This window comes from Zea mays, chromosome 8 (genome assembly GCF_902167145.1).
Source record: "Zea mays cultivar B73 chromosome 8, Zm-B73-REFERENCE-NAM-5.0, whole genome shotgun sequence".
NCBI lineage: Eukaryota > Viridiplantae > Streptophyta > Magnoliopsida > Poales > Poaceae > Zea > Zea mays.
This window is the reverse complement of record NC_050103.1, coordinates 146,034,318-146,060,722: the sequence shown is the minus strand read 5'-3', so window position 1 is coordinate 146,060,722 and position 26,405 is coordinate 146,034,318. Positions and strand designations below refer to the sequence as shown.

Here is a 26,405-nt window from a genome sequence, read left to right as displayed (position 1 = left end):
GCACGTGAGCGCGGATCGTCTGGGCTACCGGTGGTCGGTCCTATTTTTTGAAACGAATTACCGAGACCTACACCCGAGCCGCCATGTACTGCGCAAACCCTAAACGACCCATTCGGACCATCCGCGTATAGCGCCAGATAGTTTGAATACAACACCGGACGGTTCGCCTATATGTCCGGACAGTCCGCGCACGCAGCCGCACGGTCCGCATACCTAACCGGACGGTCCAACACAGAGTACATAGTGTTGGTCACTTGTTCTCAATTGATGTGAATCAAGAGCAAGGCAACACATTTGTTATATGTTAAAGACTTTCGTCCTCTGAAGCATTATTCCCTCTTAGGTATAATGAATATTAGACGAAGGTCATAAATAACAAGTCTACATTATTCACAAATATAAAAATATACTCGCAAGATGTAATATCATACCATGTATTCATTTCATAATGAATATAAAAGTATTTTCAAAGATTATATTACATTGATACCTTCGCCTTGTTTGAAGGTAGTGACGCGAGGGCGATTACAATTTCAGCGTGAACAGTATGATGGTATTGTTCATCTATTTATAGGAAATCGTACAGCTTCGCACGTTATTACATTCATGCGCTCAACAATTACATACATGGTTTACAAATGTCACAAGGACAATATCGTCATTTGTATTCAATAACTTGAACAACACCTTCTCCCTACGTCGTCTTCCTGCTCCACCGTGATGAAGCTTGCTTTGTCGTACTTCTCTTGAGTTATGTCGAAGCTTTTTTGGTGACGAAGCTCCTGTAATGTTTAGTAGTATGCTGAAAGCAAATGGTTAGCCGTGTTTTAGAGGACCTTCGGAAGACGAAGGCTCCCAACAGTAGCCCCTTGCAGTATTAGTTTGTTTCTTTATAACAATTTTAGACTGCGAAATGAACGAAGGCCTTTAGCCGCAGGTCCGAAAAAACACCTTCCCTTCGCTAGAATAGTGAGACATTCTGTATTGTGGGACCCATCGCTCAGTGATGCTTCGCGTATATATACGAGGGTTTGCGTTGAAAATATTTTTTGTGCTATCAAGCTTTGTGTTGGGTTTGTCGTTTTAGCTTTCTGACTCTGCAACCACAATTGCTTCTGAGTTTTGGCTTTTTGTTGCAATCATCGCTGAAATGGCCGAAAGGAAGAAAAGCGTGGATCCCGCACTCGCTGGTTTCTACGAAGCCACATGGAGAGGACCAATGTTGAGAAAATTACAGATGAGATGTTAGCTGGGTTGTCTGGGGGTTCTAGTGACAGCGAGGATTTTGATGTGGAGAGTGACAACGATGACGCCGAAGATCGGCCGTGGAGGCCAAGTCATGTTGTATTTGGAAAATCCACTGTTAAGAGAGGACAAATTGAAGCACTAAAAGGTAAATATTTTCGTGACACAACTATAGTGAGGGCTGGAGGATAGAATATGGTTACTCTTCCCAAAGCTGATGAAGTGGTTGTTGCATATAATGCTGGTCGCCTTTATTGTTCTCTATTACCTAGCCATACACACTCCTTTCTCCTATTACTCGCTAAACACACTCCTTTATCTTCTGTTGGGGACTTGTTCTCAAATTCTATGAGTTAAGAACAAGGCAACACAAGAATGTTAATAGTTAAAGTCCTTTGTCCTTCGAAGCATTATCTCCCTTAGGATATAATGATCTTCAGACGAAGGTTATGAAGGACGTACCTTCATAATCACAATGTATATTAATGGAAGTAGAAGCATATAAAACATGAAGAATAACATGAATAATCATATAACACCATTAATATATATTTATTATATTATCATGAATGAACATGAACAATATTGAATTACATTTGTACCTTCGGCTTGACAAAAGGTAAAAGTCCAAACGTGACGCACGAGTGAATACCAGTCAGCGTGAACAGTACAAGAGTACTGTTCATCTATCTATAGGCATAGGGCGCAGCCTGTGTAAAATTACATTCATGCCCTTTATGTTTACTATTGACTTAAGGACAATCTATCGAGGACTAGATAGCCTTTTCCTCTTTAAGTCGGTTCCTTTTTCTGCTGTTGAGCCGAAGCTTCCTTGCGCGTAGCTTCGGAACTGGTTGAACCTTCGTCCCGACCATGCTTTTCATATTGTGTACAGCTTTATTCCGAGTCGGAAGGTTCTTGTACATATATCACACTTGGAAGACATTGTTAATCATGTTTTTGAGGACCTTTGGAAGACGAAGGCCCCCAACATCTTCATCAACTCACCCCCGAAGCTTTGATCAAAATCGGGGTTTTCATCTAGGCAATGAGGGCCATGGGTTGGAACCCGACGTCGATTGTTTCTATAATATACATGAATTGTCTTATCAGACGAAGGCAACAGGGAAGGAACAATATCACAACAATTTTGGTTGTTATTCCTTCGTGACCGCTCTGATGCAAGACACCATGTTCACACGTTTTGGAAAAAATGGCCAGGATCTTGAATGAAGCAATGGTTCTATGTTAAGAATGATTTGGATGAAAGGGAAGATGTAAAGGATATAATTTAGCGTCCAATACGATCTTGCTTTGGCATCCGAAGGCCCTCGATCGTGAATAGTGACAGGGCTCAAGCTTGCCTGGTGGCCTTCAACATTGTGTGCAGCTACATTGGCACCAGAGATTTGGTCCAAGAACATATAGCTTTCAACGTATGACCCCTTGTTAACGAATGGGAAATATCAACCTTCTTCCTCAACCATGGCACAACCCCCTACTCAAGGTGACGAACAGGTACCTCATGATGATGGCATTGATCAAGGGGAGCATATGAGGAAGAAGACAAGGATGAAGAAGATGGTGCGCACCACCATCCAAAGAGATCATCCGGTAATACATGATCCTAGGGGACATCAACAAGGGAGTAACTACTCGATCTCATGTTGCAAATTTTTGTGAGCATTACTCTTTTGTTTCCTCTATTGAGCCTTTCAGGACCGAAAATGCTTTAAAGGATCCAGACTAGGTTATGACAATGCAGGAAGAGCTCAACAAGTTCAAGAGGAATGAAGTTTGGAGCTTGGTGCCATGTCCAAAGCAAAATGTTGTGGGAACCAAGTGGGTGCTTTGCAACAAACAATATGATTATAGAGTGGTGACAAGGAACAAGGCTCGACTTGTGGCAAAAGGTTATGTCCAAGTTGCAGGTTTGGACTTTGATGAGACATTTGCTCCTATGGCTAGGTTGGAATCAATTTGTATTTTATTGGCCTATGCTACTCACCATTCCTTTAAGCCTTTTCAAATCTATGTGAAGAGTGCCTTCCTTAATGGACCAATCAAGGAGGAAGTCTACGTGGATCAACCTCCTGCTTTGAGGATGACAGGTATCCCAGCCATGTGTATAAGATCTCTAAGACACTCTATGGGCTTAAGCAAGCACCAAGAGCATGGCATGAATGCCTTAAAGATTTCCTAATTTCTAATTCATTTAAGGTCGGGAAAGCTAAACTCACTCTCTTTACTAAGACTTGTGATGAAGATTTATTTGTTTGCCAAATATATGTCGATGACATAATATTTGGTTCTACTAACCAAAAGTCCTATGAGGAGTTTAGCAGGCTAATGGTGCAAAAGATTGAGATGTCTATGATGGGCGAGCTGAACTACTTCCTAGGATTCCAAGTCAAATAGCTCAAGGATGAGACCTTCATCTCCCAAACCAAGTACACGCAGGACATCCTCAATTGATTTGGGATGAAGGATGTGAAGCCCATCAAGACACCAATGGGAGAAAATAGACATCTGGACCTCGATGAATGAGGTAAGTCCATAGATCAAAAGGTATACCGATCTATAATAGGTTCCTTACTTTATTTATGCTTCTAGACCGGATATAATGCTTTTTGTTTGTATGTGAGCTAGATTTCAATTTGACCCTAAGGAATGTCACTTTGGGCTCTGGTATCCTAAGGGGTCTACCTTTGACCTGATTGGGTACTCATATTACGATTATATCGGGTGTAAGGTAGATAGAAAGAGCAAATCAGGGACATGTCAGTTTTAGGGAGGCCTTTGGTGTCCTAGAGCTCCAAAAGGCAAAACTCTGTTGCCCTATCCTGAGGCCGAATACATTGCCTCAAGTCATTGTTGTGTGCAATTGCTTTAAATGAATCAAACTCTAAGGGACTTTGACTACAATTTGAGCAACATCTCACTTTTATGTGATAATGAGAGTGCAATTCGCTTGGCGGATAATACTGTTGAGCACACCGCACTAAGAAAATAGAAATCCGACATCACTTCCCAAGAGACCACCAACAAATGGGAGATATTAAAATAGTCCATGTTGGCACCAATCACTAGCTAGCCAATATCTTCACAAAGCCTTTATATGTGGGAGGTTTTGTGAGTTGTGTAGTGAACTAAATGTCTTAGATTCGCAGAACTTAGATTGATTCATAGCACAACTATAAAATAGCCATTAACATTGTTAGATACCAGACACATCTGGTGAGTATTGGGGCAAAATGTGCAATTTACATGCTCTCTAAGTGTCATGTCCAGTGTGGTGTATGATGCTACATCAAACACGTCATGTGCATTATAGAGCTAAAGTGGGTGTTTGACATGCTCTTTGAGTACCCTATCTGGTGCCTCACCGGTGTCTAGTGCTCCATGTCTAGTGCACACCAAACACCATTATGCTCGAGTCAAAAGTGTGAAGTAAATACAAGCCAACTTTGTATCTGATGACATGTTTAGTGTAGAGTGAAAATCTACATTGCGAGCATTTTCTCCTCTTCTTCAGTATGCTAACCCTCAAATATGTTTTCAAACATATTAGAGCCTAGCAGTGTTATTAAAACTACATTTAAACGATGTTTAAACTACGTTTAAACGTCAAAACTCTAATTAGAGGTTGAAACCACGTTTTATCGTTTTGGCGTTCTAAACTGTAAAACACAGTGTTTTATGCATTTTAGACCATTAGCTACTTTTGGGCCCAGTCTATTAGTTACTTTTGAGGTTCAATCCAGCTCATGGGTGAAGTTTTGGTAAGCCACTAACCTCTCTATTTTGGTATTTAACTTCATATTATTGTCTGAAATTATGATGTATTGGTATTTTTCCTGTGTTGTTTAAAACTACGTTTAAACAAAGTTTAAACGTTTAAAAGTTAAAATTTCACCCATAAATGTTCCAACGTTTTACCGTTTTAATAACTTGGGAGCCTAGTTAGCATTTTCAAAATGTTTCCAATAAACATTTTCACTTTCTATTGTGTGTGCCACTTAGGCCAATGAGAAATGCATATGATTCCATCGCTTAGTGGTACCATGATATTTTTATAGCTGACCAAAACTACTGTATTATCATAACGATTGTATTATCATAACGATTGCAAAATATAGTATTGTAAAACTATGATTTGAAGAAACATTTATACTACTCTATTAAAAACCTAATGTGGACACCTGGTGCTACAACGGCTTCACCCTCTACGCTGACACTCGGGGTCCACCCCACGCGTCAGCGCTCTCTTAGCTACTACCCTGTGGACCCAGCGTTCGCACAGCTACTATCACCCGACTCGTTCGCGCAGCTATCACACCGCACAAAAAATAGTGCAGAGCGAGCACATGAACCCACACCTCCCTGCTCCAGAAATTTGGGGCTAACCACAAGACCACACATACCTTAGTGTTTAGAAATAAACAATAATTATATTTGAATAAATATCTCAATATCTATTTATATGATATATAACAATCCTAGGAAAGCACGGACAACTGGCTAGTTATTGCTTAATCTTTACTACTTATTAAGGCTCTAAGAGTAGCCTGCCACTTTTGGTTCTGCCACTCGAACTCCCGCCCAGCGCCCTGCGAAATCTCCAAAATTCCCGCCCAACGCCCCTGCGAATTCCCGCCCAGCAAAAATAAGCGGGGCCGCGAGGATCAAACCCTGGCCATTTCAGCCACCACGCGCAACACAATGCAACAACCAATCTCTTGCTCATATGGCAAGGGCCAACGCTTATAAACCGCACTATGCCTACTTTACTAGCCGGTATGGTACTAACCATATCTGTAAAGAAAACAACACAACAGTACCGGTGTCCTGGGCTGAATGTTTGGTGCGGCCCATACTCCAGCTATGTTTGGAGCAGCCCATACTCCAGCGACGGACGCCAGCTGTCTCCCTTCATTCTTCGGTAACCTCCGCCTTCCGCGACGTCGCGCCCAACCGCTCGCACAGCTCCACTCCCGCAGCGCGTTGGGCGTCTCGCTCCCCCTTTCCTTGCGCGACGCGAGCTGCTCCTCCACCCGCGCGCCTCCGCCTCCTCGTCCTCGCTCGAGGTCGTCGCGCTGCCCCTGCCCACGCGCTGCGGCGGCGCCGTGTTCGCGCACGCGCGTGCCGTGGAGGTGGGGCGGCACGTGTGCCTGGTCGGAGATGGCAGCTGCGGCTTTGGCGGCGTGCAAGGGGAAACGAAAGCGGCACCTCTTTGAGGACGACGTCTGACTCCTCCTCCATAGGTGCCCCCGTCCTCCCCTAGCCCGTCCTCCTGTTCTCTCCCCAGGCGGCTGGCTTTCATCTAGGGTTTTACTTCACTGTGTCGCTTGCAACCTTTCTCCCCCCCGCAGGTACCATCCAGGGACGATCCTGACGGCGCTGCAGGAGGTGGCGCAGCACGTGGATGGCCGGCGCATCGACTGGAGGGCGGTGGTGGTGAAGTCAGCCATGGGGATCACCTCCGCCCGCGAGTACCAGATGCTCTGGCGCCACTTCGCCTACCAACCCTACCTCTCGCTCTTCCCTCCACAACCATCGTCGCCCCGCCTCCCACCTCCCCACCCACTGCTCCTCCGTCCCCCTGCATCCACACGGGTCTGCACGTCGCCGCCGTCGGTGGCTTCAAGCTGTAATCAGCTCTCAAGGATCCAAGATGTGAGGCACCACATCGGCGGAGAGGTCAGTGGCACAGGATCTTGCTGCTTCCAGTCCCCCCTCTCGCGCCGGATCCATAGCTCTTCTCCCTCCCTTCTCTCTCTCGAGCTGCCTTCAGGGTGCAGGATTCTTCCATGATCTGGAACCTCCACTATTTTGCCTCTCCGATCTTAGATTCGTCTCGAAGGGAGGCGGCGGATTCCGGGGTAGCTACAGGGTTCAGGTTGTGTTGCTTTTCTCCATCTAGCACACGAGCACCTTACAAACATATCCAAATCTCAGCATGGCCGTAGTGAGATTAGTCGTGGCCATGGTTTGGATTTAGCCCGTTTCTCTGCTTCAGCCTTTGTGGTCATGGTTTGGATTTCTGCAGAGATTATCCTTATTAGTTATGTAAGGTTGGATGATGTGTATAGTGTATTATCCTTATTAGTTCTTGCTTTTTTAAATTCCTTGATGTGGCATCATAATTAAGTATTCTGCAATTTATTGTTATGTACTGCTCCTGTTGAAATATTATTCAGTTCACCAATGTGTGGTCACATTTTTCAGGGATTTGGACACCTTTCATTAATTACATACCCTTGCTGCTAATATGCTTGTTGGTGAGTTTTATCTATTGTTGCATTCTTTCTGATAAGTGGTAAAGGACATGAAAATTGCTTGCTACTGAGTTTTATCTGTTGTTGTATTCTTTTTGTTAAGTGGTGAAGGGCATGAAAATTGCTTGCTGGTGAGTTTTATCTGCTATTGCATTTTCTGTTGGGTGATATATATCATGAAAATTGTGGATCAAACACAAACTAATTTGTGAGGTCGTACATAGTTTACCATGCTGTGTCTGTGGCAGTTTTGTCATTCTTTGCCTGCGAACTAAATAGTTCCTCCTCTAACTTCGTTAGCAGTTGCCTACTTGCTGGTATGGTTACTGGAATAGAGAAATCCAAGGAAAAGTTATGTCTTCTGTAGTCACATTAAAATGCACCTCATACTGTAGATAAACTTTATAATTTAATCATACAGTTTAAGCTAACATACTGAGTTCTGCATTGCAGTCTTTCAGGTATATTTGTACAATATGGCTGAAAGGAAGTAAAAGTAACAGCATTGTTCTGTTGATGAAAAAATAGCTAGCTACATGGTCTTTCAGAATGTCGTTGCCATGAGTTAGTTGGATTGTCGGATCTTCTTGTTGATAATGTTTGACACCAAAGACGACCGTGTCCTGTGAAGTCAGCTAGCTACATTGGCAAACTGCTCTTTCTCCATGGTAACATGGACTGAACACTCGGCAGGCCACATGTGCAAATTTGGAGACCATTGTGCAAGTTTGGCAATTTATTTTTAGGAATAACATTATGGCAATTTTATCGAGCCCTCAAGCATGTTTACTTCATTAGGTCGTACCTAGCCTACCAGTACCAGCGTATTAGAATTTTGCTAGCACAGTTTGAAAACCATGTGTGTGCAGGTTTGCCAAATCAAGATTGCAAAGGCTGCTGCTTACATATATGGTCTGGAGCGGTAGAGCAGCCTGAGCTATGCATGGGCTGTATGGTGGCATGCTGCTACTTATTTCTTGCAAGAATCTGTAGGTTGAACTATTCGTCTGAACTAACCAAGGGTTTTGTTTAAACTATAAGTATGGTTTTATGGTTCTATTTTTATATCTTACCTATATTGTTTCCCTGGTTATTGGACCATGAATTCTCTTTCATTTGAAATCCATGAAATCTAATTAGTTTTACTACGGTATTCTATACTAATACAGTACAGATCAGCTCCATGTAGACTGTTGTCCTTTTCATGTCCTATGTTTTAAATAGTGTTTGTAGTGGCACAGGAATAGATCCTGCAATAGGCTCTTGATGCTAATCAACTGATAGTTATCGAGTACCTGCTCACTACTCTGGCATTTGTGAGGTTACAAATGACTTTCCATCGGTATCCTGCAATAGAAATCTTGTGGGGGCTTACCATTTTGTAGCATCTGCAATAACTAGAGGAGTCTTCAATGTGTCTCAAGATCTTTCTTCACCATCTGATAGTGATGGCCATGGGCTGCTATGATGACCAGTTATTCGGACGTCGCTCTGCCTGGCACGGTCTCTTGGCCTCTTGTGTTCTTACCACAATGATGGACTGTTGGTGACTGGTCATGGTAACTGATAAAGAGCGCCCTTTCGTAGTATGTTCTTTCTGGTGGTGCTACCCCTGGTACTGGGGGACTGGGGAGGGCCTTTTGCAGTATATTCTTTCTGATAAAGAGCGCTCTCTCCTGAGAAGTCTGTTTTGTCGCTGGAGTGCAAACCAGCAGGTGCTTCCATGTTTGCTTCTTTGCAAATCAAAATAAGCCGCCCTTGTATTTTACTTCTAAAATCTTAACCTAGAATAATTTTGACTTCTTTTTTACTTCTGAAATCTGCACTATACTTGTTTTACTTCTTTTTTGGTTCATCATTTTTTTGTTTTGCTCATGAGGCTTGTTCATTAGGTGTTAATTATACTATTTTGTTTCAGATATGAACATATTGTTTTTGACTTAGAATCACGCAGAGAACTCATTACACCCATCTATTCTCTGAAAACAAATATCATTTCTAAGTATCCAAATACAGAAAATAGGAGATGCAGAAATCACATTTAGCATACCATTTTTTCTGTTGCTTAACCAAAATTTTCCTATATGGTAAGGGAAGCCCAGATTTGAGCTGTCGTCACACACTCAAAGATCATTACTATTGGTTTTTCAGTAGCCTTATGTTTGCACTTTGAATTTCAGTTTTCTAGATTCTTTTTAATGGTTACCGTGTCTTTTAACATGCCAAAACCAATATGAACTGCACTAGATTGCATGATAGACACAGGAAAAAATATCAATATAAAAAAGATATTTTTTGCGCCTTCTGTAAGTTACATTTTACTAGATGGTAGTATAATTAAAATTTGAATACTATACATCAATCTAAAGTTTGTACATGATGTTCAGTTCTAACGTTTGTTTTGTGGATCACATAGTTAAATTATTGTATTCTTTTTTTGCTTTACTGTGATTTAGAGTTGAAGTGACATACTATGATTCAAATACACGCCAACTTTTTGTGATTCAGAAGAAGACATATTGCGATTCAGAAGAAGAAAACGCTAGGGAATTTTTTCATTGTTACTGGCCTTTTTGTAGAGGTTTTATCTCACTGTCCCGCATGGTGGTTTATTTTCTTTGCTTCTCATCAACTGCAGTATGGAATTAAATAACCACATGAAGATAGCAAAGAAGGCTTGCAGAGTAGTATTTTCTTTTGCACTTTTGGATCTTCTTTTTACAAAAAGTTGGGTGCACTCTTGTAATAGGCAAACAGTGCACAGTTTAGTCATTCAGTTTTTGAGAATCATAAATTTATTGCATTTTGGATAACTAGATACGTTTAACTTGGTAAGCAATGTTAGTACATGCATGCATGGTACCTTGTGTCATGAAAACATAGTATCTATAGTACCATACCATTACTTTCTCTAGAAGTTTGTTTCCAAAACCACAACCAATTTCAGTCTCTAAGCAGCCAAGTCTCAGTTTGCATGTGAAGTGAATCTTCTGTGCCATGGGAGCATAATCAGAAGCTCCACTGCTTGTAACCTGAAATAGTTTAATCTTTTTCTGCTTTGTACATTTTTTAAAGTTGATCTGACAGTGTCAATAACTGAATATTGTGTTCCTTGGAGCAGTACATAAATATGAAGACTCAGAAGATCTCCAAACTTCTTAGTAAGCGATTTACAACACCGGTTTGGATTAAGGTTAGCCTTTGTATTCAACAGGATATTTGTAACCAGTGATTTTGCTTTTTCAGGTTTTGTTGCTCAAATTTGCATTTCCTTTTTCTTTGTATGTTCAACTAAAACAGCACAAGGAACCGAGGGAAGTGAACATGTTTGTTGATCTACTACTTCTTGAGGTTTGTTCAGTTCCTTTTTCTATTGCATTATGTCTACTTCTAATGCTACTATGGATACAAATTCATAATTGAGCATGCAGTTCCATGCCAGTTTAGGTATTGGAGTCTACTTTCAGAAACATGAGTTCTTTTAGGCTATCTTCGCGGCGTGCGTGGGAGCGGCAAGTCCGACCGCGAGGGCTTCTACGCCTCCGCACTCTGGCTCCACGCGCGGCACCCACGCACGCTGGCCCTCAACGCTGCACCCTCGCCGACTTTGGCTACCTCAAGGACCTCCCCGAGCTGCTCCACCGAATCGTGCATGGCGGTGTGTCCACCAGGACCCCAGGCAAGAAGGCACGCCTAACCACCAGTGCAGCTGGGGCCGGGGCCGCGTCTGCTTTGGCAACCGTACGCGTCGCAGCCGCGCGGAACGGGCCACGCGCGTCGGCTCAACGGAGGAGCGTGCCGCGGCTAGCCTGGAGCGCGACTGGGGACTCGCGGCCGCGGCCGTGGTGGCGCGCCGGACTAGGAGAGCAGAGGCCGCTGCGAGGGCGGTCGAGATGTACAGTAAGTCAGTAACGACCCCGCCTACTGGGACAGTTAAATCAGTAACACCCATACATTCCTTATCCTATGCAAACGGGACAGTTCAAACTCCAGTAAGTTAATGGGCGCCTTTTATTTGATCTATTGATTGTTGCAGAATGGATGCATTATTTCACTGTTTCCTTTCTAAAGCTTTCCATCTCATCTGTTATCTGTCATTTATATTTATTACATAGGAAATTATTTGTTTGAGTTATGTTTATGCCATCTGTCTCCTCAAAGCAGATAAGATTTTCTTTTTGATTGGGTTATGTTGTGAGACATCAGGTGCTGGTGGTACAGCGACAGATAAATCAAATAAAAATAAGCGGAAGGCTCCCCTCAAGAGATCAAAAGGAAGCTTAGGTAGTCTGGATGTTGTTGCAGTAAAAAATAACAAGTCACCGGCAAAGCCTTCAACTTCTTCCTCCAATGAAGGTTCTTCACAAAGGTAATTTCTTTAATTTTTTTGTTATACTAACAGATAAATTATTGAATCCACTATCTCTAATATAGTGAGAGTGGAAGCGGGAGTTCTGAAGGAAGTAGTACAAATTCAAAAAGTGTATGCCATTCCATTATATTACTTAACATTTTACTTCATAATGCTATTTGTACAAATTCCAAAGCAGTATGTTACTGTCTCTCTCCTCAGTATTGCCTTGATTTGGACCGCACACATTTTGGTCAAAGTAAAGAAACTAGAACTGTTGGCTCTGATATGTGACAGATATACCACATTCTAGAAAGCATAGAGAAGAAGCAATCCTATTTGTAGGAAGGTTTTAGAGATGAATTTAGATGTAATTGCAGATCGTGCCTTGCATATTACTTGCACATTTGTTGTCTTAAGTAACCAATGCACGATGTACTTTTAATTCATTTTCCTGCTCCCTGAACTTAATTTGGCCGGTGAGTTAATATATAGATGCTGAAATGACGACTGAGAAGCTTCAAGGGGATATGAAGTGAGTCGTTGAAAAGATCTTGCACAAGGGCTCAGGCCTCCTTGAGAAAGCGAAAGAAGAATTCGGAAGTCACTTCGACGACTGCTTCCATTCTTCAAAGGAACTAGGTAAACTTCACTAATTTAGAGTGGCTACAAATTGCAACATTCCATCAATGTGGTTTGGGTAGTTGTTTGTACGGTTGTTTTGTGTTTGGTATGGATTCTGATCTGTGTTGTGGCGTGTAACTAATGCGAGCTGAGCTGTATACAATGCACCTGCACAACAAATGTAGTCTTCATAATTGTAGCATCCCTTGCATTGACAAACAAGGAAAATTGCTACTCTATCCAACCTAGCCTAAGAGATGGATTGGTATTAAGAGGGTTCAATTCGAATCACACAGATATTAGATGAACACATCACAATAAAAACATATTAGAGAATTTTAGCTACAGCACCAATAGTAGTGGTTGCGAGGGGCTCTATAGAAGTAGAGGTTTTTTTTTCTGAAATTGCAACTCTGGTTCATCAGTCCTCCAGTGTTCCTCACCAGAAACCAGAAATTTTCTTCATTACCTGCAACAGTATGGCTAGCCTCTCTTTGTAAACCAATGGTCAAAAATATCATGATCTAGAACTCGACAAGGAAGCAGAGAATCCATGGGTAGATTGCTACATAGAGTAGTGGTTTGGGTGGAGGATTTATTTTAGGAAGCGCACCTGTATCGATCGTCAGTACCCTATTTTAAATTATGAGACGTTTTTTGTTTTACTTGATTACTTGATACATTGTTTTTATTACATGTCTTGACATAGCATATATCTAAGTGTGTATCTAAAACATAAAATATAGTAAATTTGTATTTGTTTGTCTCTAAACAATTAACAGCATGCCAAGAACTGTTGCTATTGGTTTTTCTGTGTCTGCTATAGGCTATAGTGTTGTTACCTCTTCTCTTATGCTGCTATGTTCCGTGCAAAACAGGTCTCTTCATCTAATGTAATGGATGATAAGTTGCCACTGAATCTGAACCTGAGTAATTTGTCTGGTATGAAATACACCCACCCACCTTTCTCCAGTGTACTCCTATTTGAAATTATGATGCTCATTTTGTTTCATTAGAACAATTCTTTGGTCAGCAACGAATCTGATGATGTTAGTTTTAAATTTGTAAGGTTAAAATTTGCTTCTGACTGGGCAGCACTACTGAAATATTGCAAAACGTGATAGCAAGATCAAGGGACACTACATTGAGCGAGCCAGCTAAGGTTAAAGTCTCGAAAGTTTTTTAGGTGGGTTTCTGTTTTGGTTTTCTTCTATTATTATACGGTTATACTTTCTACATTTAACAATGCAAAGGGGAAACAGGCAAATACAGTAGAGGAATCTGTTGAAAATGTTTTTTGGTTGATTGTTGCTACATAAGTAGTGTATTTGTTTCCTGCATCATCCCTTGTCAGTTTTTTATTAACCAATTGTACCGGGCATCCTTTATATTGCAGGTTGGTGACAAGCCATCTACTTCATTCCAAGTTGTAAGTCGTTCTGACTTTTATGTGCATATAGGTTTTGCTATGCACCTAGATATACATCATGTCTAAGTACATAGTAAAATATATGTATCTAGAATTTCATCTACATACAAGTAGGCAACATAATACATTGATCCTGATGTCACAATGTTTAATGCAGTCCACCGCTGCCGCGCCTGCTCGCGGTTCCCAGGCCTCCGGTGCCCCTCACTGTTGTTTATAGTAACAGATATTGATTCTTGACAAAGGAATTGTAGGATATTGAGATTGATGATAGTATATATGTTTAGTTTCTATGTAACCATTATATATTAATATTTTGTATGTTGTTGCAACCCATCCCCACTCTTAGACCCTTATTAATGTGAACAACATCGAGGAATAGATGCGTACGAATCAGGCTCATGTTGTTCAGGAGGTGTATGGGAGGATAACGAGATGTGTAGTGCTCTTTAAGTGTGCAAGTGCATCTATGGATTGTATGGTTCTTTGGTTTTTGTTGTTCGCTGAGGTGCAAAGTAGGAAGAAAATGTGGCCCTAACCTTGCAAGCGGGGAATGTATCGTTTTTTGGTGTAACTGAAATATGTGGTGTTATTTTTTTGTGCATTAACAATTTGTTGAATATTTTGTATACCGTTGCAACGCACGGGCATCTACCTAGTGCCCTAAAAAGGTGCAACCGAAACCTTCTAGAAGGCAGGTCAATTTACGATTAAATTTAAGTCCCTTAATTAACGATTCCTCCCCAATTCCCACAAGAAAACAGGTGACCTTCTAGAAGCGACAAGCGGCCCAGCCCGGTCCAACAATGCAGGCATGCAGCGACTCGCGCCAGGCCCAGGGGCGCGAGGTGTCTTCTCGGCGCCAACTGGAGGAGGAAGCAAGCTGAGCCTCTGACCGTCTGTCACGACTTACCAGCCACGACCGATGGCAAACGGCATTACGGCAAGAGGTCTCTTACGGCAAACCCCTGCCTCTTTCCCCCGTTCCAACTCCCAACGCGCCACCCCTACAAAAACCTCCCGTCACGCCTGAGCGCTCTTCCATCGTTAAGCGGGGCAAGCCGCAAGCGCACGCACGCACCGGAATCCCATTGGTAAGTGGCAACCCAGTGGCATCTCGGCGTTGTGGTGCGGGGCGCGGATTGGTAGGGGTGCAGGAGGCGGCGGCAGCAGCAGGGATAGCGAGATGGACGCGGCGGGGGACATTCAGAAGGTGGCGAGTATGCGGCGAGGGGACAGCGGCTCCATGTGGCGGCGAGGCGACGACGTGTTCTCACGCTCGTCAAGGGAGGAGGACGACGAGGAGGCGCTCCGCTGGGCCGCGCTAGAGAAACTGCCCACCTACGACCGCATCCGCCGCGCAATCGTCCCGCTCGGCCTCGGCGACGAGGCGCCCGGCAGCAAGGGGCTCGTGGACGTCGACGTGCTCAGCCTCGGCCCGCGCGAGAGGCGGGCGCTGCTGGAGCGCCTGGTCCGCGTCGCCGACGAGGACAACGAGCGATTCCTACTCAAGCTCAAGGACCGCATCGACAGGTACCCCTCCTCACCTGCTCCGCGACGAGCCGCGCCGCGCGCGGTTGCCCTCGCTCGAATTCGTATTGCTCGCCGGGTGTCTAACGATCTCCGCGCGCGCGCGTGTGTTTGATTGGTGTAGGGTCGGTATCGACATGCCCACGATCGAGGTGCGGTTCCAGAACCTTGAGGCGGAGGCGGAGGTGCGCGTCGGCAGCAGCGGCCTCCCTACCGTCCTCAACTCCGTCGTCAACACGGTCGAGGTACGCGCGCCATTGCACCCGTTAGTTCCAGCCTATATATATCCGATAGCGAAAGACGATCGATTTTGAACTTTGGTCCGTGCGCCTCTTTGTTCGACGCAGGAAGCGGCGAACGCGTTGCACATACTGCCCAGTAGGAAGCAGATCATGCCTATTCTCCACGACGTCAGCGGGATTATCAAGCCTCGCAGGTAGTTCAGTAAAATAATCGCTCTTCTATTGTTTTTTTTTTGTCCTCAAGAACGTCAAATTATTTTCCATCTACAGAGTCGATATGTTTTTTTTAGAGAGAGAGAGTTGGTAGTCTACTAGTTTGGGACTACAAGGATTCGATTTCTTCGCTTCCTCGACCAGTCAACCTCACGTTCTTTTATATTGATGCAGGTTAACACTTTTGTTGGGTCCGCCTGGATCTGGGAAGACCACTTTGTTGCTCGCTTTGGCCGGAAGGCTTGACAAAGATCTCAAGGTAGTACAAAATGCATCCTTATATACTTAACAGTCTGCATTATCTCGTTCATCACATGCATTTCATCGACATCTATTTTAATTTGTTATGAACTTGTGCGCAAAACTCGGCATTCTAGAAACAGGACATCTTTCATAGGCAACTGCTTTATGCTTTGTACGAACTACTTTAATGAAACATACACTGGCTAATGTTGTGGTGAAACACGGTGCAGTTTTCAGGCAAAGTGACCTATAATGGTCACGAGATGACAGAGTTTGTTCCTGAGAGGACGGCCGCATACATCAGTCAGCATGACCTCCACATAGGAGAGATGACTGTGAGGGAGACGCTTGCATTCTCTGCACGCTGCCAGGGTGTTGGCTCCCGTTTGGGTACAATTCCAACCAATTAATACACGATACATGCGTATGCATTTGTTCTGCTTGCCTACCATGTACAGTAGGATTTACTTTATTCATTGATATTCTTATCGGATCTTGCTTCTTTCCTTTATGTTGTTAGATATGCTGACTGAGCTGTCGAGGCGAGAGAAGGCTGCCAATATCAAGCCTGATGCTGATATTGATGCATTCATGAAGGCATGCAGTCCTGAATAAATCCAGTTGTTTTTTTTTATCGTATACTATGTTTCCATGAATAATTGGCCTATCATAATTAAAACTAAGTATGGTTTTCCTGCTTAATTTAATTAGGCGGCTGCACTGGGTGGGCAAGATGCTAATGTGGTCACTGACTATATTCTGAAGGTATAAATTGCAACTTTTAGCCTCAAATCGAGCAATTTTAGATTTGACATACTCAAATCTGTCTTAATTATTTATACTCTACTTGCTGCAGATATTAGGACTAGATATATGTGCAGACACAATGGTAGGGGATGAGATGCTCAGGGGCATATCTGGTGGACAACGGAAGCGTGTTACAACTGGTAAAACCTTGTTTTATACACATATAGGTCAAGAACATGGGCTTTGCTGAAGTTATTTCTGAATTATATCATTTGAATGTTTCATAAAGGTGAGATGCTGGTTGGGCCAGCCAGGGCGCTTTTCATGGACGAGATCTCAACTGGGCTTGATAGTTCGACTACATTTCAAATTGTGAACTCGCTGAGGCAGTCCATTCACATCCTCGGTGGCACAGCTGTTATCTCCCTACTGCAGCCGGCACCTGAGACTTATAACTTGTTCGATGACATCATACTCCTCTCAGATGGTCAGGTTGTCTATCAGGGTCCCAGAGAAGAAGTGGTTGAGTTTTTCGAGTCTGTAGGTTTCAGATGCCCTGAGAGGAAGGGTGTCGCTGATTTCCTGCAAGAAGTATGTACCATGCCACCATATTTAAGTATACATAACCGCATAAAGTTCTTGTTATCTTATCTCCTTTGAAATGCTGGGCAGGTGACTTCGAAAAAAGATCAGAAACAGTACTGGGCGCGACCTGATGAGCCCTACAGGTTTGTGTCTGTGAAGGAACTTGCGACTGCATTCAAGTCATCCCACACAGGGAGAGCTTTAGCAAATGAGCTTGCCGTTCCGTTCGATAAGAGCAAAAGCCACCCAGCCGCACTAACCACCACAAGGTATGGTGTGAGTGGCAAGGAGCTGCTCAAAGCAAACATAGACCGGGAGATCCTTCTCATGAAGAGGAACTCTTTTGTCTACATGTTCAGAACCTTCCAGGTGACTCACAAGACCAAACAATAGTATCATCGTTGGCATGTAGGGAAAAAATAACTGAAACATAACTGACTCTTTGCTGCTCTGGCATTATAGCTGATGGTGATGTCAATCATTGCAATGACTCTCTTCTTCCGTACGAAGATGAAGCATGACACAGTGAATGACGGGGGTATCTATATGGGCGCACTCTTCTTTGGTGTGCTTATGATCATGTTCAATGGCTTATCTGAGCTGGCGCTAACTGTCTTCAAGCTGCCTGTATTCTTCAAGCAGAGGGATCTCCTTTTCTTTCCGGCATGGTCCTACACTATACCTGCATGGATCCTCAAGGTACCCATCACATTTATCGAGGTTGGCGGTTATGTATTCTTGACATACTATGTCATTGGGTTCGACCCAAATGTCGGCAGGTGAGATTTTCTGATTGTTTAAATGTTTATCCTTAGCCATTCATATTAAACTAGTAATGTACTATGAATGTTCTAACAGTAATAGTTGCCCCCAGGTTCTTCAAGCAGTATCTGCTTCTGCTAGCAGTCAATCAGATGACAGCAGCACTCTTCCGGTTTGTTGGTGGGGTATCGAGGAACATGATTGTTGCTAATGTCTTCGCATCGTTCATGTTGCTGGTTGTCATGGTGTTGGGAGGATTTATTCTACAAAGAGGTTAGAACTCATCTTTCTCTATCTTTGTAATTCTTTGCAACGTAGCTTCTTAAACAAATGCTTCTCTGTATTTTGTCTTGCAGATAAAGTGAAAAAATGGTGGATCTGGGGCTACTGGATCTCCCCAATGATGTATGCACAAAATGCAATTTCAGTGAATGAGATGTTGGGTCACAGCTGGGACAAAATATTGAATAGCACTGCATCCAACGAGACCCTAGGTGTGCAAGTCCTTAAGTCCCGTGGAGTATTCCCAGAAGCAAAGTGGTACTGGATTGGCTTTGGTGCTATGGTTGGGTTCACCATACTCTTCAACGCTCTTTTCACTCTTGCCCTTACATACCTTAAGCGTGAGTAACTCCCAAACTGTTTTTCTCATTGATCCTGGATTTCAAAGTATTTGAACCTGTGGAGTGTGAATGGTTCCATCTTGTTAATTTCCAGCATATGGCAACTCCCGGCCATCTGTATCCAAAGAAGAGCTGAAGGAGAAGCATGCAAACATCAAAGGGGAGGTTGTGGATGGCAATCACTTGGTATCAGTCAACCCTGTAACTGATTCAGCAATCATGGAAGATGATTCTGCCTCGACTAAAAAGGGAATGATCCTCCCATTTGTCCCGCTCTCGGTCACCTTTGACAACATCAAATACTCTGTCGACATGCCACAGGTGAAATATAGAAAGTTGATCTCTTACACAAGAAATGCAATTTTATAACTATTTTGTAACCATGGTCATGAAATTAAATTCAGGAAATGAAAGGACAAGGTGTACAAGAAGATCGTTTGGAGCTCCTGAAAAGTATCAGTGGATCTTTTAGGCCTGGTGTGCTGACTGCACTGATGGGCGTCAGTGGTGCAGGAAAAACTACTTTGATGGATGTGTTAGCTGGGAGAAAGACAGGTGGCTACATTGAAGGAGACATCCGCATTTCAGGATACCCGAAGAAACAAGAGACCTTTGCACGTGTATCAGGATACTGTGAGCAAAATGATATCCACTCGCCACAGGTGACAGTCTATGAGTCCCTGCTTTTCTCAGCATGGCTCCGGCTTCCCAAGGACGTCGATTCAAACAAAAGAAAGGTTTGCACCACGAAATAGTTGCAATTTCCACCCTTAGAAGGATACTTGGTAGATAGTTACTCACCATTATATGTGCAGATCTTCATTGAGGAGGTGATGGAGCTCGTGGAGCTCAAACCACTGAGAAATGCTTTGGTTGGACTTCCTGGAGTGAATGGTCTGTCAACTGAGCAGAGGAAAAGGCTTACCATTGCTGTGGAACTTGTTGCGAATCCATCAATCATCTTTATGGATGAGCCAACCTCAGGGCTTGATGCCCGAGCAGCTGCAATTGTGATGCGGACGGTGAGGAACACTGTTGATACTGGTAGAACTGTGGTCTGCACGATACATCAGCCTAGCATTGACATATTTGAAGCATTTGATGAGGTGAGTGAGATTTCGCATAAGATTACTTCCATCTACCCTCTACATTCTAGTCAGCGTTTGGTCATACTTGTTTTCTGTGGCTGGTTTTCCAAACCTTGAACTATGTTGCAACCTGTAGTGTCTAAAATGTTTGATCTATGCATCCAGCTTTTCCTAATGAAGCGTGGTGGGGAAGAGATCTATGCTGGTCCACTTGGACATAATTCTTCAGAACTAATCAAGTATTTTGAGGTAAGTGATATTACAAGAATCTGATAATGCATCGCTGAAATTCCTTCAAAATTACTGAGAAGATCATGTGGTTTCATTTTATCCAGGAGATTCAAGGGGTCAGCAAAATTAAAGATGGCTACAATCCAGCAACATGGATGCTGGAAGTGACCACAATTTCTCAGGAACAGATTCTAGGTGTTGATTTCAGTGACATATACAAGAAATCTGAACTCTACCAGTAAGTAACTTACAAGCCTTACTAGTCACTTCATCTTTGAGCATAAGGATAGGTGGTTGTATTAACAACTAGGGAAAACTCTGATCAATTAAATTAAAACTAATTACAGCAGACTAAACTTACCCAGCAAAATGGAGTACCAGTTTGTACACACCAATGCGCTTTACACTTTTTAGTATTAACCAACCTTCTCCAGCTGGGCTCATCAGAGAAATGTAAAAGAAAATTTTCTTTGTATCTAAAGAAGAACATTGTGTTTTGCTAGCTAAATACTTTTGCATAATGGGAATTGCCCGGGCTCTTCAAAGCTTTTGGCTCGGCTACTGTCTCCAGGGAATTTCTGCAGTAGATGATGTGTTGCTTGTTACATTTTACAGGAGGAACAAGGCCTTGATAAAGGAATTGAGCCAACCAGCACCAGGTTCAACTGACCTGCATTTCTCTAGCAAGTACGCGCAGTCTTTCAATACACAATGCGTGGCTTGCCTGTGGAAGCAGAACCTGTCATACTGGAGGAACCCTCCTTATAATACCGTGAGGTTCTTTTTCACTGGCATAATTGCTCTCCTCCTTGGCACCATCTTTTGGGACCTAGGCAGCAAAGTGTAAGTCATAGCTGTACCATTTCTCATGGCAAACAAGTGGCTTGGCCTTCATTTTTTTTAAAAAAATTCGCGTTTTGCTTCTTAATCCAGGTATACATCACAAGATTTGTTAAATGCCATGGGATCAATGTACTCTGCGGTGCTGTTCATCGGGGTCATGAATTGTACCTCAGTTCAGCCAGTGGTGGCCGTGGAGCGGACAGTCTTTTACCGTGAAAGAGCTGCCGGCATGTACTCAGCTTTCCCATATGCATTTGGCCAGGTGAATGTTTCTCCTGGAAATCAATTTCACACGTCTTTTTTCCTGCTGCTTGTTGGAGCAGTCCACTGATCTAACCAAGCTGTCTCCTTGCAGGTTGTCATTGAGCTCCCATACGCACTGGCTCAGGATATCTTATACGCTGTCATAGTGTACTCCATGATCGGGTTTGAGTGGACAGTTGCTAAGTTCTTCTGGTACCTCTTCTTTGGGTACTTCACGCTGCTCTACTTCACATTCTATGGAATGATGACCGTCGGGCTGACGCCTAACTACCACATCGCTGCGATCGTCTCCGCGGCATTCTACGCCATCTGGAACCTCTTCTCCGGATTCGTCATCCCCCGACCGGTAAGACAAGACCTCCTCATGCCTCACTGCAACTTTTTCTTTATGGTTGCCAAGAGCTCATTCCCGTTCTTGCCTGCCGCTACCTTCAGAAAGTGCCGATCTGGTGGAGGTGGTACTGCTGGATATGCCCCGTGGCGTGGACGCTGTACGGGCTTGTGGTGTCACAGTACGGTGACATCATGACGGAGATGGACGACAAAAGGACCGTGAAGGTGTTCGTTGAGGATTACTTCGACTTCAAGCACAGCTGGCTGGGGTGGGTGGCCGCCGTGGTGGTGGCATTCGGGGTGCTCTTTGCTACCCTGTTTGCCTTTGCCATCATGAAGCTTAACTTCCAGAAGAGATAACGACGATAGGAGATCGGAAATCACCTCCTGGATAAGTGATTTTGCATTGGTTGGGTCGTGCATGTAGATTGGGCTTGTGCATATTCTGCTCCTTTTCTGGGAGGATGATGGTGTAGTATTTTGTAAAGAATAGTTTGCGCATCTAGTAAATTCTGTAAGCGTGTAGTCCCTTACAAAGGATCAGTTGGAGAAGGCGAGGAAATACCTCGTGCGTTGCTGTTGACTTAAGCGTACAAGTACTACCTCCGTTCTCGAATATTTGATTATCGCTCGTTAATTTATTTTTTAACTAAACTGTAACAAATAAAAAAACGAAAAAAGTACTGTTTTAGGACAAAGGGAATAATTTATAAACAGCCAATTATTACAGAATTTTCAGCACAATTGCTGATTAGCTCATTAGCATATAAAGGTAAAAAAACACAACTTCAGTTCATTAGATATCCAGCTTAGGAACTATGCATGCAAGTAGTATATTTAAAGTGGCTATGCTGCTGCTCAATTATGCATGCAACCATGTACAGTTAACTGTCTACATATACTTTTTAGGTTATCAAATGGAGCAACTCTAGCAATCCTTTATTTAGATTCTCAAAACTAAATAAATGTAAGAGTCAGATATTTTTTCTTCTAGTAAGGCTTCTACTAGTAGAGCCCATAAATTTAAGGCCCCCTCAAATCCTCTCCTTAACTCTCATTTCAAACAATGGTTGCGGCCGTTCTCCATCTCACGTCCATACAGAATTTCAGCCGGACTCTTATAGCGGAGACAACGGGGTGTATCCAAGAGACGTCAAAACTGGAGACAACGGGGTGTATCCGAGAGACGTCAAAACTGGAAGACCGCTTGCGCGTAGAGAAGACCTGATGCTATCTACAAGAGTTACCTGCTCGGGAGCTTAGCTCCCGTGTGGGCTACTCTTGCGTGGGCTCCTACGAGGATTAAAAAAGCTTTCACGCTTATTGATACATCGGTAAAAATATCGGCGCGTCAATTAAAAATTATATTTCTATCATATTAAAGCTTCTGTATTTATATTGTGATCTTTGGCCGTGTGCTTCATCTTATTAGCTTATTAGTCATAGGCTAGTAGATAGGTCTGGAATCTAGATTGCAAAACTTCTTTTTGCTGTAGAAATAACAACACTTAGTCAAAATTTTAGTTGTACATATGAATGCTTAGTTATCTTCATAGCTTAGTCAAAAAATAGAGGTCATAGATTAGTGTAAAAAATAGATTGCCCAATTCATCTCTCTTAGATGTCGTCGTTCCTTTCACTCTCAGCCAGATAACTCTGTGGATAGCCTCCGACCTTTTACACACAAGTGGTGCTCCGGTTTCTATCTCTCTCGGATGCTCTTCGTCGTCTCCAATATTGAATTTTTGGCTGAAACATCATGGACCTTGTTCCCTTTGGTATATGGTAATAGCCACACCACAATCACAGTTGGTATGTGATCTTGCAAGACTTACAAGCCCCACTCAATACAAATACAATGGTGCGCAAGCACCAAGGATTTGATGGTGTCTAACCTCAATTCTAATCACTATGCGAAACTTGGAACAAGCACTAATAAAGCGGTCTAACTAAATTATGCACTTGACAAAAGCACATAGGCTAATCATCATATGATCTTTAAGCACTCGGGTGTCTAGAGCTATAGAATGGAGTCTTCACTCTCTAGCAATGTTTCTCAGCTTCTACACTTCTCAAATGGCTGGTTGGGGTGGTATATATAGCCAATCAAGACCAAAACTAGCCATTCAAAGCAATACAATTTTTTGTGTACTCATCGGACACCCCGGTAAAGGCAATGAACATGCTGATACGTGTCAACGTCAGCTAGTTGTTGGAACTAGCCATTGTTAACTGTTTCAGTAAGAGCATCTAGTGTTTTGGCCGATGTTACACCAGACACGTCTAATATATTGTAGCCCTTAATTGATTGTTGTGCAACCTCTATGAGTATCTTGCTAAATGGGGTATCCGATGGCACATCGGACATTTCAAGTGTCTTATGGATTTTTCAAAATATGTTATAGACCTCTGAGTTTCTAGTTGGTGTCCATCTGGTGCACACCTACATGTCTGGTGCACACCTGCATGCTTAGTATACTCTATTTCTATAGCCTTTTTTATATAGTGCAACTCAATATCAAATATGTTATTCAGTGCATCATTGGACACGTCTAATGTGTAGCATGTTTTCTTTGTTTCTTCATATCCCTTCATCTAGGCTTCTTTCATCTTGTGCCTTGGAATCTTGAATTATCTTTATAGGTCTTCGATGAGTCTTCTAATGTCTTGCTTGAGGTGTTGATTTTCTCGATCATCACTTCACCTTCGTCCAAGTCCACGTTACACCCTTTGAACTATAACAAAAAACAATACCAAATAATGTTTGTCCAAATGGTTATGTTGATCATCAAACACCAAAACTCTATAATCAAATGAGCCTCAGTCAATTTTATTTATAGTGTGATATGTTGATCATGTATTGTCAAGGTCAAAAATTTTATAGTTAGTTACTAAGCATTTGGGCACCAAAATAGCCTTATTCATTGAACCCACAATCGATACACCAATGAACTTAGCATGAACACTATTAGCACCCTTGTAAAGTAAATAGCAAGAATCAAACTTAATGGAGGATATGGTAGTGTTCTTGTTCTTGAAATTTATTTCCAAATACCTCGCTTGCTTGCACTTGTTGTAATAGGTACCATTACTCCTCACAAATTGAGTCTTGTGAGAAGCACATGCCTTCTTGCCACACTTTGGAACATATCATAAGCCAAATTTATTAAGGGAGAACCTTTGGCTACTTAGGCACTTAAACAGGTGGGCATCTCCACCATATGCCTTTCAAAGCATATATGTGAGCTCATTTACCTCCTTCTTGAAAGTCTCATTCTCAACAATAAGAGTGAAATCATAAGTGAAACTGAAAGGGAAATGGGGTCAAACCTTTTCCAATATGAATTTTGGTGGTTGAATTGCCCAACACAAATTATTGGACTAACTAGTTTGCTCTAGAAATTATGTTCTACAGGTGTCAAAGGTTCATAACAAACCAATACAAAGTCAAAAGAAAGAGTTCAAAACAAAGGAGCAAAGTATACTGAAGGCAGCCCTGGTCTGGCGCACTGGACTGTCCGGTGTGCCACCGGACAGTGTCGGGTGTGCCAGGGAGATCGACGCTGAACTTGCCAGCTTTGGGAATTTGGGAGGCCGCTCCGCTATAATTCACCGGACAGTCCGGTGTGCCAGCGGAGCAACGGCTACTTCGCGCCAACGGTCGTCTGCGAAGGCATTAAATGCGCTACAGTGCGCGCCTGCGCAGAAGTCAGAGTAGGCGCCAGAAGGCGCACCGGACAGTCTACAGGACCTATCCGGTGGCCTCACAAGTCAGAGCTCCAACGGTCGAACCCTAACGGTTGGGTGACGTGGCTGGCGCACCGGACACTGTCCGGTGCGCCTGTCGACAGAAGCCATCCCCAACGGCCATTTTGGTGATTGGGGCTATAAATACCCCCAACCACCCCACATTCATGGCATCCAAGTTTTCAGCCTTCACACCTCATACAAGAGCTATAGCATTCAATACAAGACACAAACAAAGAGATCAAATCCTCTCCCAAGTCCGGAATCACTCCAAATAAATTAGTGACTAGAGAGAGAGAGACATTTGTGTTCTTTTGAGCTCTTGCGCTTGGATTGCTTTTCTTCTTCCTCATTCTTGTTTCCACAACACTTGTAATCAAAACAAGAGACACCAATTGTGTGGTGGTCCTTGTAGTGGACTTAGTGTCCCATTTTATTGAGAAGAGAAGCTCACTCGGTCTAAGTGACCGTTTGAGAGAGGGAAAGGGTTGAAAGAGACCCGGTCTTTGTGACCACCTCAACGGGGAGTAGGTTTGCAAGAACCGAACCTCGGTAAAATAAATCACCGCATCATCCATTCTTATTTGTTTGTGATTTGTTTTTGCCCTCTCTTTTGGACTCGCTTAAGTTTCTAACGCTAACCCCGACTTGTAGTTGTGCTTAAGTTTATAATTTTCAGATTCCGCCTATTCACTCCCCTCTAGGCGACTTTCAATTGGTATCAGAGCCCGGTGCTTCATTAGAGTCTAACCGCTCGAAGTAATGTCGGGAGAACACGCCAAGAAGGAGATGGTGACTGGCGACAAGCCCGTTACAAGCCACGGGAAGGCTCCATCGGGAGAGTCCCGCAACAAGGGGGAGGAGAAGGAATCCCCTTCACACAAATCGCATCGGAGTGGCGAAAAGAAAAAAGAAGATGTGGAAGGTGGTCTACTACGAGACCGACTCTTCTTCGCCATCCACCTCCGGCTCCGACGCGTCGTCCGTAACTTCTAAGCGCCATGAGCGCAAGAAGTTTAGTAAGATT

At 43.2% G+C, this 26,405-nt stretch overlaps 1 protein-coding gene and 2 long non-coding RNA genes across 4 annotated transcripts; all 3 read left to right on the top strand.

Annotated features, from left to right (window-relative positions):
• The first annotated feature begins 6,975 nt into the window (after positions 1-6,975).
• LOC111589995 (uncharacterized) lies at positions 6,976-11,983 on the top strand. The gene is made up of 3 exons (XR_002749084.1): positions 6,976-10,716; positions 10,824-11,892; positions 11,958-11,983. It is a non-coding gene; the product is annotated as an uncharacterized lncRNA (long non-coding RNA).
• A 1,329-nt stretch (positions 11,984-13,312) lies between these two features.
• Positions 13,313-14,131, top strand: LOC103636061 (uncharacterized). Of its 2 annotated transcripts, none has more exons than XR_002263980.2 (4): positions 13,313-13,440; positions 13,594-13,684; positions 13,895-13,927; positions 14,085-14,131. It is a non-coding gene; the product is annotated as an uncharacterized lncRNA (long non-coding RNA). The 2 variants fall into 2 exon arrangements; XR_002263979.2 differs by having other exon boundaries at positions 13,568-13,684.
• Positions 14,132-14,764: 633 nt separating this feature from the next.
• LOC103636060 (ABC transporter G family member 36) lies at positions 14,765-22,249 on the top strand. The gene is made up of 22 exons (XM_008658418.3): positions 14,765-15,460; positions 15,582-15,702; positions 15,805-15,893; positions 16,087-16,171; positions 16,386-16,545; positions 16,676-16,752; positions 16,867-16,920; positions 17,012-17,102; positions 17,192-17,493; positions 17,575-17,856; positions 17,950-18,266; positions 18,362-18,522; positions 18,606-18,872; positions 18,967-19,193; positions 19,277-19,609; positions 19,688-19,978; positions 20,126-20,209; positions 20,296-20,429; positions 20,807-21,034; positions 21,125-21,296; positions 21,390-21,644; positions 21,734-22,249. The coding sequence occupies exons 1-22, from the start codon at positions 15,114-15,116 to the stop codon at positions 21,989-21,991; spliced, it is 4,335 nt and encodes a 1,444-aa protein (XP_008656640.1). The 5' UTR covers positions 14,765-15,113; the 3' UTR covers positions 21,992-22,249.
• The last annotated feature ends 4,156 nt before the right edge of the window (positions 22,250-26,405 follow it).